The sequence below is a fragment of the Cervus canadensis genome, chromosome 8, assembly GCF_019320065.1.
Source record: "Cervus canadensis isolate Bull #8, Minnesota chromosome 8, ASM1932006v1, whole genome shotgun sequence".
Taxonomy (NCBI): Eukaryota; Metazoa; Chordata; class Mammalia; order Artiodactyla; family Cervidae; genus Cervus; species Cervus canadensis.
The window spans coordinates 77,241,637-77,257,268 of NC_057393.1; the positions used below are offsets into that span (position 1 = coordinate 77,241,637).

A 15,632-nucleotide genomic window follows, 5' to 3' on the forward strand; every position below is an offset into this window, starting at 1 on the left:
ATGAATCCTTGGTAGAGTAAGGCAAGACAGAACCAGGAGCCATATGTTGTTTTGTGGACCAAAACATCTGAAGCATGATGTAGAAACTGGAGTTTCCATAAAGGAGGCCTCAGAGGGGCAAATGGGAGGAGACTACAGTATCTTGTCTACTGTAAAAATAAAAAATTTCAACATGTAAGCAATAGACTACTGAAGGGATTTTAAAGGTAGGATAATGGCCCCTGCTACAGGGGCACCATTTGTTTTCTAGTTGGGTTTTTCTGTCGTTGATACATAAGGCAAATAATTATTGAGCACCTACATACTGTCTGTGCGAGGGATTGCCATCTCCCATTTATAAAACCACTGGTTCTTTGACTCTTGAACTAAACTGTCTGTAGAATGTTTTCCCTATTTAGATATGTGGGCAACACAAGGGAACTACATTAATAACACTCTTGATTTCTCAGTGATTGCTTCCTCGATCATGATTTTTTAAATGGTCAAAGAAAATCATTAGAAAGGGAAACATACTATTTGAAAATGCAATGCACACATTTTTATCTTGTGATTGGACATGTGACCAAGTGATTTGTGTTGACAGAATGGTTATACACCACTGCACATTGCTGCCAAAAAGAACCAGATGGACATAGCAACAACTCTGCTGGAATATGGTGCTGATGCAAATGCAGTTACCCGGCAAGGAATTGCTTCTGTCCATCTTGCAGCTCAGGAAGGACATGTGGACATGGTATCACTGCTCCTCAGCAGAAATGCTAATGTGAACTTGAGCAATAAGGTAACCTTTTTTTTCTCTCTGCAAAGCATACCTTGCAATGAAACCTCACCTCCAGAAAGATCACTAAGAAGTCATGAAAAATTCAAGTCAAATAGAATGTGGAAAGTGTAGTATGCACAAAGATATTTACCAAAATGTTATTTATCATAGGAAAAACTTGAAAAAATGTCTTTAAACAATAAGAGAATACTAAGTCAGTAATTGCAAAGTCATATAAGTGAGTGTATATTGCTATAGCCATAAAAATGAAGTCCATAAAATTTTTCTAATAATGTGAAGTTTTTTTTATAATAAGTCAATGGGCAATATTGTGACCTCACCAGAACACAGTAAATAAGAAGCTATAAGCTGTAAATTACAAGTTGTAAGGTGAAACATTTGAGGGGTACCTACTCCTTGCTTGTCCTAGTTTTAAGTCTTAGGTTACAAAGAGAAATTAGGAGCAGGTCTGCCTTCAGAAAGTTCATTTTAGTAACAGAAATTTAGAGTAGCTCTTTTATTCAGTAGATCAAAAAGTTAGTCTTTGTAGGTAAATTGGCAGTTCCAGGCAACCCTTTAAGTCTCTGTTCCTCAAAGTCTTTAGACTCCCACACCCTTGCATTTGACTCTCCTTGGTTAGTAAAAAGGTTTGTGAAAAATCCAGCCCACAATTAGCAGGAATGAGGTTATAGCATCTCACTGTATTATCAGAGAATTTGGTTTTGTTGACCTGCTTATTAATACCTGAGTCTGAGATTTACCCAGAATTCCAGACCCATGTTCTTAAGTCTTCAGATACAACAGAAGTCTGCAAGAGTGCCCCCAAATACCCAATAATCCAAACTCCCTGAAATTTAGCTTCTCCTCTACAGGATGGTGATGGCACGGCTGTGACATTTCTCAGTCATAGCTCAGATATTGGAGGAGAGTTTCAAGACAACAGTAGTTTTACAGCAACAAGTTATAAGGAGTTTTAATATTGTAATATATGTGGCCTATACTTTGTAATCGTGGAGGCTTTGAATCTCCTGGGTATAAACCCTAAATCTGACTTCCGCTTGATGTATAACTTGATTGGACAAGTCATGTGACCCCTCTGAGCCTTAGTTCTGTCCTCTAATAAACAATGCCCACAATATTTACTTCCTAGAAATGTCATGAAGGTAAACTGAGATAATATTTAGTACCTTCTTCTAAGTAGAAAAAGAATAATTGTCTTAATTTTAGACTTTTTACAGTTTGGGGGAAAGGTTATGCACTAATCTTAATCACCAAGGTGATTTAACAAATTCTATAAATGAAAAGACATACGTAAGAAAATACTCACTTTTAGAATCTTGAAAATACTTTGTGATCATTGCAGAACCAACACAATTTTCTTTTTTTTTTTTTCTCCTGGTTTACTGATTTTCTTTTCTTGTATCTTTCTTTTTAAACCTTTCTTTTGGGATGTGTGTCCCAGCATTAATGGGAATCACAAAGCAATTTCAAATAGTCATTAAAATCAGGGTTTGTTTGAGCTGTTGAATTTCTAAGGTTCATATACTAATGCACAAGCCAGATTTATAATAGTTTGTTGCAAAATTCTACTTGTCTTAATGAGATGGAGGACCTGGCATTCTCAAATTGAAGTGCCTTCTGGCATCCATTAGTATAAGTTTTCTTAGAAGCCCAGAATATTATCTTATTAACTCTCCCAGAGACAATATAGGCCTGAAGCGATTAGTTAACAAGGGAACATTTTACATAGGTTTGACACCCACATATAGTGTAACTAACTTTTTTTTCTTTTTAAATTCCTTTAGCCAACTTGTTGTTTTATATATATATGGCCTTGAATTCACCTTAAAACCATTTTTTTTTAAAATTTAGACTGAGAATACTTTAGAAAGAATTCCTCAGTGTCTACTTTGGTAGACTGAACATTAGCAAGGGAATTCTGAGGTCCAAAAGACATAGTAAACCAAGGAAACCTGGAAGTGTCCAGCCACCTTCCTGAATAAAGTCTACCTAAGCGATATACCACCAAGGAAATTTTCTGGTTTTACATCAGCACATGGTACTTACAGAACTTTTAAGAACTTCACAATTCCTAGAAATGGTCTAATACAAAAGTATTTGTAAGTCTTTGCGTCCTTTCTCATCATTTTCTGTATCAAATGTAAGTTATGGTGTGAAAGTAGAGAATCAGTAGGATTCTATTACTCAAGAAGAATTCTGACAGGCTTTCTGTCTGTTTTTCTTGAGTTTCCAAAGTTTTAGACATCAGTTATTGTCCCTCCACCCCACTTTCCTCATCCTACCTCCCCATTTCACTCTAGACTTTATTTCCTTGCTAAACAGTGAATATTGAGGGACTTCTCTGAGAGTCCATTGGTTGAGACTTTGCTTTTCGCTGCAGGGGATCCAGGTTTGATGCCTGGTTGGGGACCTAAGATCCCACAAGCCTCATGAGTGAAAAACTAAAACATAAAACAGAAGCAATACTGTAACAAATTCAATAAAGACTTTAAAAATGGTGCATGTCAAAAAAATCTTTAAAAATATGAATATTAGAAGATTTAGCTTTTGTGAAAAGTTACATTGAACTAAACACTCAGTTGTTTTCACTTATTTCTTTTCTTACTATTCACCAGCAGTTCTCAGATTTTAAGAAAAAGGAACCCTGAACTTAAGTTCCTGCTGAAGTGCTACTGTTTAATTGGATTCCATTTTGCTTTTGACGTTTTCCCACATGAATTTTGAAGACCACAAGTAGCTGTACTTCTTTACACAGCTAATAGACTATGAAACGAAGCTACTGCTATCCCAAGTTTATTTTATTTAAAATAAAATGTATTATTTTTAACAAATGCCATTTAAAAAATGAGCTGTGGTCAAAACTCAGTAAAAGATTAACAGATAACTTCTGAACTCAAACAGGGCTGTTTTAACCATCTCATTGAAAAAATCATGAATAGAAAAATGATCTTTCTTTATTTACTTTATCCTATTTTATCAAAAGCTGTGTGCTTTTTCCTCTGACTTAATTAGTAGATGGATTAAATGCTATTATGTAGATACTTTAATCCTTGGCTATACATTAAAGGTACAGTAGTTGCCTCAACAGGCTCACAGTGGTTTGAGGAAGACAGACCAGAAAAGAGTTTAAATGTGGGATTATGATGCTCTCAATAGAAGTGAGCACCTAGAGGGTTTGCACATAAATAGTAACAATGAGGCCCTTTTCGAGACACAGGGAGAGGGAGAGAAGCCCTGGAAAGCTGGAGGTGACTCTGTGCCAAAGGTGGAGTGGGTCATCCCCGGGGCAGCATGAACATACATGGGGAAACAGGAGAGGGTAGAGCACAGGCCAGAATACCTTCCCCAAAGGGGGGGTTGTGACACTTTCACAAAATGTTATGGCTGAAAATATCTGTTGCCTCTAAAGTGGAGCATGGAACATTGTTCTATGATTATGTCAGTGTTTGGGTGGTGCCAGTTTTGGCCCCAGGCTTATTTTTCTTGGATTCCAAGTGAAGGCACCACTCCTCCTTTTTCTATTTCCTCTTTATTCGGTTTGGGTGAGCTTCTTCCGAAAGTCTGTAAACAGCATCAGAAAGTCTGGAGTGAATGACTCTTCCTGAGTGCTGGCATGTGTTTGATAGAATAGCAGCCCTTAAATAAATCATGTCGTGTGCCCTTCCTGATGCTGCATTTGGCTCTCTCCTTTCCCCTGACAAATGGGACAGGCTGATGGTCTTGCTGCACAGATGCTGGTGGAGGAGAAAGAAGGCCCCCAGGACTTAAGACATTAACCTCTGGGACTTCCCTGGCGTTACAGTGGTTAAGACTCTGAGCTTCCACTGCAGTGGGCATGGGTTTGATCCTTAGTTGGGAAACCAAGATCCCACATGCTACAAGGTGCAATCAAATAATTTTTTTAAATTTATATTTAAAACGTGTGCCAGCAGATCTTGTCTGGTGAGGTGTTTTAGGGGAAAAAAAAAAGACAGTAACTTCTGTGCTCATTATGGATGAAAGAAAAGAATCTGGAAGCACTTACACCAGCTTACTTTCTCTTAAATGTTATTTATGAAAAAAATGCAGCTACAGAAGATTTCTAAGCCAGAGTACAGTCTTAGTGATTTTTTTCTTGGCCATTGGAATAATGGCCAACAACATAGCCTGTCCATTCTGTGGTAGAGTCCATTTCAAATACCCAGTCTTATAAAATGATCTTGAAATTCTCATGAAATAGACTTCATATTACATTTCACAGACCATCTTTCCTACCCAGAAGCAACATACAGAAAATGTTTTCCAGCCTTGGATTTTAATATTTAATGGAGAAAATGTTATCATCATATGTCAGTAACAGTTTATAAACAATTTTTATTTTAATTTTTGCTGAAGCTAGTATCACTAGTAATGCAATAAAACTCTTGCATAATGTGAGTTTTAAAAATCTCTATTTTTTTAAAAAAAGTGAACACTGAAGTACGTAAGAGGAAAATGATATAATGTCTGGAATTTGCTTTAAAATACTTCCGCAAAGAAAAGAACATACAGGAAGTAGGCTTGGATGAAGCAAGCAGAGGAAGAACTTGATAATTGCTGCATCTGTGATCAGTACACAAGGTTCAGTCCATCCCCTCCGCTTTTGAGGATGTTTGAAATTTTTCAGTAAGCCTGCAGATAACAGTGTTGTCACATGCTAATTTATAAACTTACTCTATAAATTTTTTTAACATAAAAATTCTAGGTTCACTCTTCTTGAAGTCATAAATTGTTTCTCTAATATGCTTGTATGTCATCCATCCCTCATGTAAGATGACCACTTTGATATTTTGCAGAGTGGCCTGGCCCCACTCCATTTGGCTGCTCAAGAAGACAGAGTGAATGTGGCCGAAGTCCTTGTAAACCAGGGGGCACATGTGGACGCCCAGACAAAGGTACGCAAAAAGATTGTGCCCATCCAAAGCATATCTGTACAAGGGACACCAAAGCCACTGTTTGTGGTGTCCCATGCACTTTTACCTTTCATGGCCCGAATATGTAGCTGTATGTTGATGCCTCCTGTGTTAACACAGTTTATTAACCTTTGTTACAGCATGTCAACCCTTCAAGGTCGGAGTGTGAAAGCATATACCTTTCTTAGTTTTTTTTTTTTTTTCCTTTCTTAGTTTTTATGACTGAGTTTAAAAATGCATTTAGAAAAATTTGTTAGTCAGTAATTGATGGCCTTACTTTGTTCAGGCATAGTCTATGGATGAGGTTACATTAAGTTTTACTCAATTACTACTCACTTGCTAGACTCATAGAAGATAAGTGGATATTTTGTGTCATAATCAAAGATAGGACTTGATATTAATCTTTCTCTGAACATTTTTTTCAGTGCTTAAGTTTGTTACTCTTCATATCAAACCTGTTTTACCTACTTCAAAATGTAACCTTTCTTTCTTTCTGGGTGTCACATGTTTGACACAAACATGAATACTTGCTAAATACTGTATTGTGAATGTGAACATTTTGGGGTATAACATAGATTGATTCTGAGGTGTGTGAACCGATATTGAAGATATTAACAATATAGATGGATCACTGGGAATTAGCCAGGTAAAAAGGTATTGCAGATGTCAGGATCAGTCTGGATTTATGTGACAAGCACAGGGAACAGCCCTGAGTAGACTACGCCCTTTGCACAATGTTCTCTCTACGGCTGTGACTTCTCCACCCATACTTTTCCTTTCTCCAACAATGGAATTTTATTCCATTCATATACATGCAACATTTGTTGAGATATTATTTCTATCAGAAGTAGAACATTATCTTTGCGATCAACAGGTGCAATTTTCCAACTCTTATATTTAAATAGATCTCATGTATGAATTAAATTCATACTTACAGCCTTGAGTTTAGGGTTTGGGTTTAGACTGTGCCTTCCAAAAGATAAAACATTATTACAATACTGCTGCCAGTAATTTTGTGCATTCTTACAAAGTATTGCATTTAACAGCAAAGTTGAAAAATCGACAGCTACATCAGCAAAAGAAAATAGAGGAACTGTACAAGAAAAAAAATTCCCACCCTCACTTAACAATCATATTTAAGTTTAAGAAAATGGACAGAAACATACAGCTACATACAAATGCAAAGCCTAGTGACTAAGAGGCTGTATGTACTAAAATATAAAGTGCAGATGGAGCCTGATTATCCAAGAATTGAAATCTTAAGGCAAACACAGAGCATGTGTATTTAGAACATATTTGCAAGTTATATTTAGTTCTATTAGAAAGAAACTGCCCAAAAAAGATATGACCAGGTAAGGTCCTTTAAGCTTTTTAAATTCTGTGTTAAAATAGTAAAGCAAATGTATTGATCTCTTCTCAAGGTAGTCCTAGATGTGACCTAGGCAGCTCCCCACACTCCAATTTCTGAATGCCTTGTGCCCTTGATGGCTCCTTGGCCTCTTTGGTAACCTAACTGCCCAGCTCTCTCTCCACTCTTTTGCCTTCCAAACTTGTCATTCTAAAAAAAAAAAAAAAAAAAAAACCCTTATCTTTAGCCCTGAATGCCTTCCTAGATAACTGTTTATTTAACAAAGAAACCAATGAAGGCGACAGCAGTGACTGGATGGTTTCTTGTTACTTTTCATGAAAATATAAGCATTTAAATCTGATAAAGTCAGACTGAATTTAGCTTATATTCTTTATTTTGCTTGTATACTTTCATCAGAAAAGATATCTTTACTTTAGAAATTTACAACTTCACAGTAAGTAGATTCACCCTGTGTTGTTTTATTTACATACACATATACAAATTTACATACACATATACATATGGCTTCCCAGGTGGCTCAGTGATAAAATCCTCCTGCCAATGCAGGAGACTCAGGAGAAAAGTGTTGTGAAGATCCCCTGGAGGAGGAAAGGGCAACCCAGTCCAGTATTCTTGCCTGGATAATCCCATGGACAGAGGAGTCTGCCAGGCTACCATCCATGGGGTCACACAGAGTTGGACACAACTAAGCTACTGAGTTTTACAAAAGGCAGAGGAACCAGAGATCAAATTGCCAACATCAGCTGGATCATAGAAAAAGCAGGAGAGTTCCAGAAAAACGTATATTTCTGCTTTACTGACTATGCCAAAGCCTTTGACTGTGTGGACCACAACAAACTATGGAAAATTCTAAAAGAGATGGGAATACCAGACCACCTGACCTGCCTCTTGAGAAACCTATATGCAGGTCAGGAAGCAACAGTTAGAACTGGACATGGAACAACAGACTGGTTCCAAATAGGAAAAGGAGTATGTCAAGGCTGTATATTGTCACCCTGCTTATTTAACTTATATGCAGAGTACTCATGAGAAACGCTGGGCTGGAAGAAGCACAAGCTGGAATCAAGATTGCTGGGAGAAATATCAATAACCTCAGATATGCAGATGACACCACGCTCATGGCAGAAAGTGAAGAGGAACTAAAAAGCCTCTTGATGAAAGTGAAAGAGGAGAGTGAAAAAGTTGGCTTAAAGCTCAACATTCAGAAAACTAAGATCATGGCATCCGGTCCCATCACTTCATGGCAAATAGATGGGGAAACAGTGGAAACAGTGTCAGACTTTATTTTTTGGGGGCTCCAAAATCACTGCAGATGGTGACTGCAGCCATGAAATTAAAAGACCCTTACTCCTTGGAAGGAAAGTTATGACGAACCTAGATAGCATATTAAAAAACAGAAACATTACTTTGCCAACAAAGGTCCGTCTAGTCAAGGCTATGGTTTTTCCAGTGGTCATGTATGGATGTGAGAGTTGGACTGTGAAGAAAGCTGAGTGCCGAAAAATTGATGCTTTTGAACTGTGGTGTTGGAGAAGACTCCTGAGAGTCCCTTGGTCAGCGAGGAGATCCAACCAGTTCATCCTAATGGAGATCACTCCTGGTTGTTCATTGGAAAGACTGATGCTGAAGCTGAAACTCCAATACCTTGGCCACCTCATGTGAAGAGTTGACTCATTGGAAAAGACCCTGATGCTGGGAGGGATTGAGGGCAGGAGGAGAAGGGGACGACAGGATGAGTTGGCTGGACTCGATGGATATGAGTTTGAGTAAACTCCGGGAGTTGGTGATGGACAGGGAAGCCTGGCATGCTGCAATTCATGGGGTCGCAAAGAGTCTGACACAGCTGAGCGACTGAATTGAACTGAACTGAACTGAAGCTACTGAGTACACACATATACACACAGATTTAAACCATTTTATTTGATTACCTTATCCCTTTATAAGTTAAAACTTCTAGAAGGCAGTAATAGAGTTCTGTTTCTCAATACTTTTTTGTCCCAACACATCCAACGTAGACACCAACACTCAGTCAGGGCTTAAAGCAGTGATTCTCAAGGGCAGATTGGCAGGAGGAGAGATGGTGCTGTGAACCTTCTGCTGCTGATTTGCACAAGCGATCCCATGATGTAAGAGTCTCAGGTCTCTACCAGGGTTTCCCTCTAACCCAGCCCACTCAGGTCACAGTCAGTAATCATTTTTGTACTCAGTATAATATTTCTGAAGCATGTACCTTTTCCTGCCCTTTACAAGTGGTGCACTTCAGAATGCATCTCTTGGGACTTTCCTAGTGGTCCGGTGAAGACCCCACACTTCTGATGCAGGAGGCACAGGTTCAATCCCTGCTCAGGGAACTAAGATCCTGCATGCCTCAGAGTATAGTGAAAACAAATGAAAACCCCAAAAGCATCTCTCTGCCTCTTGAAAAAAATTCCTTGTTTTTTTCTTCTCAGCAAAGATCACAGCACCAAAAAGAAGGGAGGCTGTGATTGTCCCATAGTTGAGCAGGGCAGGAGTGCAGAGAGATGGGTTGTTTGAACTCTTTTCTTAACCTTGTAAATAAGGAGCTGATTACATCCCATGAACTTCCAAACTCTTCCTGGTAAAGATGATGTCCCCAACCAGCATATAGTTAGTTAAAATGTGTGGTACTGATTGATTCACTGGCTTCAGTTTTAAAATAATAATAATTAAATTATCAAGAGCTCTTCTCTGTTGTGGGGGAAAGACCGGAACATCTTGGTAACCACCCAGGCAGCCTTCCCACTGGCCTTCTGACCCGCCAAGTCTCCCCTTCACTTTGTATTTGAAGTTCATCAGATCATTTCAGACGAAATTGTGCTGCTGGCCACAGGGTTTAATGTTCAGTGTCGTTGAACTAAAATGAAGCCACTTCTTTTGCTTTTTAAAAGGATAATCTCTGGAAGCCTTTTATTTAGACCACCCCAAAACATACTGAAGCAATTGTAGTTGTAAGTGGGTGTGTTCACTGAGGAAGTGCAAGGAAGGCCAAAGATGAACTCCAAGAGAACAGAGTGTTTAGGGGGAGAGAAAATACTGTGGATTTCCTGCCCCCTCTTTCTCAAACTGTGTTGCACAGGAAGGCCCCTAACCACTGCTTAGTAAGATCTCATGCTCAGGCACCACGGATGAGAAACACCAGCCTGAATATTCCACCTGTGGCTGTCTGCCCTTCCTACACAAACACAGCCTTTCAATATTACCTCAAGGAGATGACTCCCTTCAGCTTATAATGATGGGATATATAGGCAACAGTGAAAAAAGGAAACAAAACTGCTCAGTTATCGGAACTGAGACTGCTTCTTAGTTATTAAAAAAAAAACGAAGAGTTGCCCTTTCCAAAACATATTGCCACTAGTTGAAAGGAATTGCCCAAATCACATTTTTCTGGGCATATTTGTGCCAGGTGCCACTTAACGTGGGAATTTTGTGACCCTCAGTGAATGGAGGAGCCTCAGTTTGGTTTCTCTGGATGCAAACTGAATCTTCCTGGCCATGCAGTCATATTTTTAACAAAATAGTGTTTGTAGAACAGAAGCAGATCAGTATCTTATAGCAGAGTGAACACGGGAGAGAAACTGTGCATTAAGATACTTAGAATGATCCAGTATCTTTTAAAAATGTGATCAGTACAATAGCAAAATAGCATTGGAAACTGTTTATCATAGCTTAGGCATGTTGACTGAAAACTTGAAGCATTCCTCAGTGTTTAAAAGTTTGAAATATTTTCTGTAATTTTTGGCTTGGAAACCGTCATCTGTCACTAACACTGGGAATGTTACTTCAATCAATCAAGCTAATTGTACTGAGAACTGGTAAGAGAAGACCTCCCTCCCTAAGTGGCATTCTGACTCTTAATGCAGCATCCTGAGTTCCTCAGTACCCAGAAAGAACCCCACAGAGCAGGCAGGTGGATTCCGGTCTTCAAAGTGGGATCGTCACACATGAAGCAGCTTTAGGGGTTGTAAGTCAGACTCATCTATATGTAGTTATGGTGAGCTTATCATCACGGTCTGATTAGTGTGGCTGCACTCACAGGTCAGTTCAGGGAACAGAATCTAACCAGAGTCAGCTCTTTAGGGCAGCACCTACTTTGAGAGGTATCTTTACCTTCCACAATCAGCTGTGTTCTGGGCACCCCTTTTTCAATTCTAATTTACCCATTTGCTGGAGTGTCTTAGTCAATTTGAGTTGCTATAACAAAAGTACAATAGCTTCGACAAACTGATTTCTCAGAGTTCAGGAGGTTGAGAAGTACAAGATCAAGATGCTGGTGGCAGGTAGCCATCTTCTTATTGTATCCTTAGATGGCAGAGAGCAAAGAGAAGAGACAAAGTCTCTCCTGTCTCTTCTTATAAGGGCACTAATCCCATTCATGAAAGCTCCATCCTCATGACCTAATTACCTCCCAAAGGCCTCATTTCTAAATTCTATTACTCTGGGATTAGGATTTCAGCATACAAATTTTGGGGGATACAGATATTCAGTCTTTAGCCCAGAATCACCATAAAGACACATTAATGCCATCATGTAATAAGATGCAGACCCTTAAAAATATGGACCCCTGACCCTTGCCTATTTAGAAATGTTATAAAAGGTCCATGTTCTCCCTTTCAGTAATCTGGTGCTTCCAGTTTCATTGTAAACAGGGGTTGGTTAAAGACACTGAAATTGTGTGGTGGAGTATGTTACAATATGGTCACCAAGAAAAAATACCTGGAATATCTTTATTTTAAAATATCTAGAATATATATATATGTATATGTGTGTGTGTGTAGATACATACACATATGTATACACACATGATACATTTTCAAAATATTTATTTACTTATTTTGGGCTGTACTGAGTCTTTGTTGTTGCATGGACTTTTCTCTAGTTGTGAGAAGCAGGGGCCACTCTCTAGCTGTGGTGCATGGGCTTCTCGTTGCAGTGGCTTCTCTTATTGCAGAGCATGTGCTCTGGGCACACAGGCCTCAATAGTTGTGGCTCACGAGCTCAGTAGTTGTGGCTCACTGGCTCTAGAGCACAGGCTCAGTAGTTGTGACACTCGGGCTTAGTTGCTCTGTGTCAGGTGGGATCTTCCTGGCCCAGGGATCGAACCCATGTCCCCTGCGTTGGCATGGATTCTTTACCACTGAGCCACTAGGGAGGCCCATGTTTTTTAATAGATAGAACTTACAGGGGTCAGTGGATATTAATTTGGAGCAATGGAAACAATCCATTGCTTTGTCTAATGAATGGTTTTCAAGCTGTGGGGCTCTAGCTATGTAGACAGGCATCTTAACTAGAGCATCTATTCCTAGATCAAATTCATACATCTCAGATCTCCTGAACTCACTCACACTAGCCTCTCCTGCTTCTGTATTTCTGTCCTTCCTAGCTCTGCCATGCATTCTGATCATCATTTACTGCCTTCATGATCATTTAGCCAGTTCATTTTTTTTCTACCTTGTTTTTATGCTTCTAGAGAGTAGAGTATTGAATAAAGGCTAGTCCAAGTCTGTCCATTGAGCACTCTTCTGACCCTTTATAAGAAGCCACTGGATACATCTGTCTAAGCTGTGTGTTGCTCCATCTTTTTGTCCTATCTTGAAAAGTTATTTATTATGAGAAGAAAATGAGCTAATGCTAGAGAGAGCACTTGGGGACATTTAATAACTATTTATATGTGAGGTGGTATTGTTATTTATACCTTATACTAGCTCTGAGAATTGTCAAGGACACTTGTTTTTATACAGGGGGGAAAAAACTCTGCCTACTTAAGAGAGGTTGAAGAACATTTTTGCTTCTATTTAGGATATCTGTTACTGAAAGTATACTAAAAATGTTTCTTTTAAAAAAAAAATATATATATATATAATTACAGATGGGATATACGCCACTACATGTAGGCTGCCACTATGGAAACATCAAGATTGTTAACTTCCTGCTCCAGCATTCTGCAAAAGTAAATGCCAAAACAAAGGTAAACTTCTTTCTCCTTTGTATCTACCAAGTCATTGATCTTGTATCTTGTATGGAAGGGAGTTAAGAGTCTTTTCTTCCATCTTCCTTCTACAGAATGGGTATACACCATTACACCAAGCAGCTCAACAGGGACACACCCATATAATCAATGTGTTGCTTCAAAACAATGCCTCCCCCAATGAACTCACTGTGGTAAGAGCAAAGGGTCAGCTAGGGGAAAGGGGGGAGCTGGGCTGGGCTGCTCGCATGTTCTTACATTTTTCATTGTGCATCAAGGTTGCTTTTTAGCTTTCGTTTGTAGGCATAAGCAGAGCATTCAGTAGAATGAAGGGAAAAGAACAATAACTGTATTGTGGTGAGCTGTCCGTAGAGAGAGATGTGGTTAGTGTTTCCCACTTAAAAAACTACAAACCCATTGCTGCCTAGTAGGAAGTACATATGTAAGAAGAAGCACATGTTTGTTTCCTTGATTACTGAGAACATTACAGAGCCTCTCAGATTCCACGTAGAGCAACCCAGACTCTGCTGTGTGAGTAGAAACAGGTTAGGTGGCTCTTGGGCAAGGTTCATCTGTAATGAAACAGCATTTTGTGTGTGACTGTGGGAAAGGACCAGTGAGACACTCGCCTCAGGTTTGCACGGATGCCACATGTGCAGACACACGGGTGCTGATGCCGTGGAGTGACTGGTAATTCCTGGTCCCCGTTTCCCTCTTGCCAGAACGGGAACACTGCCCTGGCCATTGCCCGGAGGCTTGGCTACATCTCGGTGGTGGACACCCTGAAGGTGGTGACCGAAGAGACCGTGACCACAACTGTGAGTAGTGGATGCCACAGCCTGTTACCCCCTTGCCCTGAAAGCCAGTTCTTGGACTGCAGGTTTTCCCAGGCTGTGGGGAGAAGAACCTTGTTCCTCCACTCAGAGACTAAGTGTCATGCTTCCAGATGCTGTTACCTCATTGATGGCAATCAGCAAAGCAAAACTCTCATTTCTGATATTTAGAAAAATTAAAAACACTAAAAATACCTTTTATCTTTCAAAAAGCTATAGAGTTTTTAGTTCCATAGAAAGCTAACTGTGTGTGTTAAATTTGATATAAAAAATATTTAATGAGATGAAGGCAGAAATGTTTTAACAGCCTTTCTTTGGCAGTTTAAGAACTATGAAAACTCTAAGTTGGTTCTTTAAAATATTTTAACTCACAAATGACAATGTATCCATTGTCATCGTTATGGTGAAAATATTTTTGTTATAGATACATTCACCATAGGATCCAAATTGATTTTTCCCACCAGGCTGGGTCCTCTTCCATTCACCTGTTGGAGCTTAAATAGAAGAACAATAGGGTGTTGCATTAAAACTTAAATCTTCACCAGGAGGCCTTATTGCATCAAATATATTTTTACAAGCTGCCAGCCTCTAGGATAGGTCATCTCTTTTGAACCTCACCTGATGTCTTTGAACTCTTTCAGGATTTGGTAACTTTGGGATCAAGACCAGGTGTTGCACCATATCAGAGGCTTATTTGAGTTATTCTTGACTCCATGACTCAACACACAGGCCCAGACTGAGTCCATAAAATGTCAGTGTAGGACTCTGCAACACTTGGAATTATCAGCTGTGCTTCTTTTTCTCAAAGACCACCTACCACATGAAGGCATAGTTCACATCTTCAGTCTGGATACACAGGGCTGCATACAAAACATGGCTCACGGGGCTCTGTAGCTTCCTGCCTGTTGAGTTATTTGGCTGTATACAGGTTTTAAAAACTAAAAGTTCAGCCTGATGATCACAAGAGAGAAATTCTATAATTTTCTAAAGAGAAAACAGCAGCTTCGGTCAACTAGAGCAATGGTTGTCAACCAGGGCACATTTCTAACTTCAAGACTGTTTGAATAAATTTCCACATATTCTTTCGTGTGTCTTGATATTTCATTATCTTAAAATCTATTATTAAATTATCAAGAAAAGAGTTTAAATAATAATATTTATTAACCTTAATTTTATAGATATGCCATGTAACTCTCTCTAGAATGGGAAAGGAGAGAAGCACAGGTATTAAACAATGGCCAGATGTCACCATGCTCAAAAGATTTGAAGCCACTGCAGTAAATACATGAAACTTCTATTTCAGTGTTAAAGGACTTAAAATGGTTCAAAATATAAATCTTACGTGATTAAATGTCAGTGACTTTCTCATCCATTGCTATGCCGTGCTAAGTCACTTCAGTCATGTCTGACTCTTGTGACCCCATGGACTGTAGCCCACCAGGCTTCTCTGTCCTTGGGATTCTCCAGGCAAGAATACTGGAGTGGGTTGCCATTTCCTCCTCCAGGGCATCTTCTGGACCCAGGGATCGAACCTGCATCTTTTTTTATGTCTCCTGCATTACAGGCAGGTTCTTTACTACTAGCACCGCCTGGAAAGCCCATTAGGAAAGTTCAAAATGTTTCTTTGATGTCGAAAGAGTTTTAGGAGAAAATAAAGTCACAGACTAAGACAGTTAAGTTATAGCCTCAGGAAATGTACTGAGAGAAAAGCATTTTGGGGCTCCAGTTCCTA

At 39.2% G+C, this 15,632-nt stretch overlaps 1 protein-coding gene across 2 annotated transcripts in view; it reads left to right on the top strand.

The window, feature by feature from the left end:
• Positions 1–15,632, top strand: part of ANK3 (ankyrin 3) — a 374,580-nt gene that overhangs the window by 214,636 nt on the left and 144,312 nt on the right. For both annotated transcript variants that reach the window (XM_043476896.1, XM_043476897.1), the window contains exons 17-21: positions 584–781; positions 5,596–5,694; positions 12,969–13,067; positions 13,163–13,261; positions 13,790–13,885. In XM_043476896.1, the coding sequence (XP_043332831.1) occupies positions 584–781; positions 5,596–5,694; positions 12,969–13,067; positions 13,163–13,261; positions 13,790–13,885 (591 nt within the window). The remainder of the gene's footprint in view (positions 1–583; positions 782–5,595; positions 5,695–12,968; positions 13,068–13,162; positions 13,262–13,789; positions 13,886–15,632) is intronic.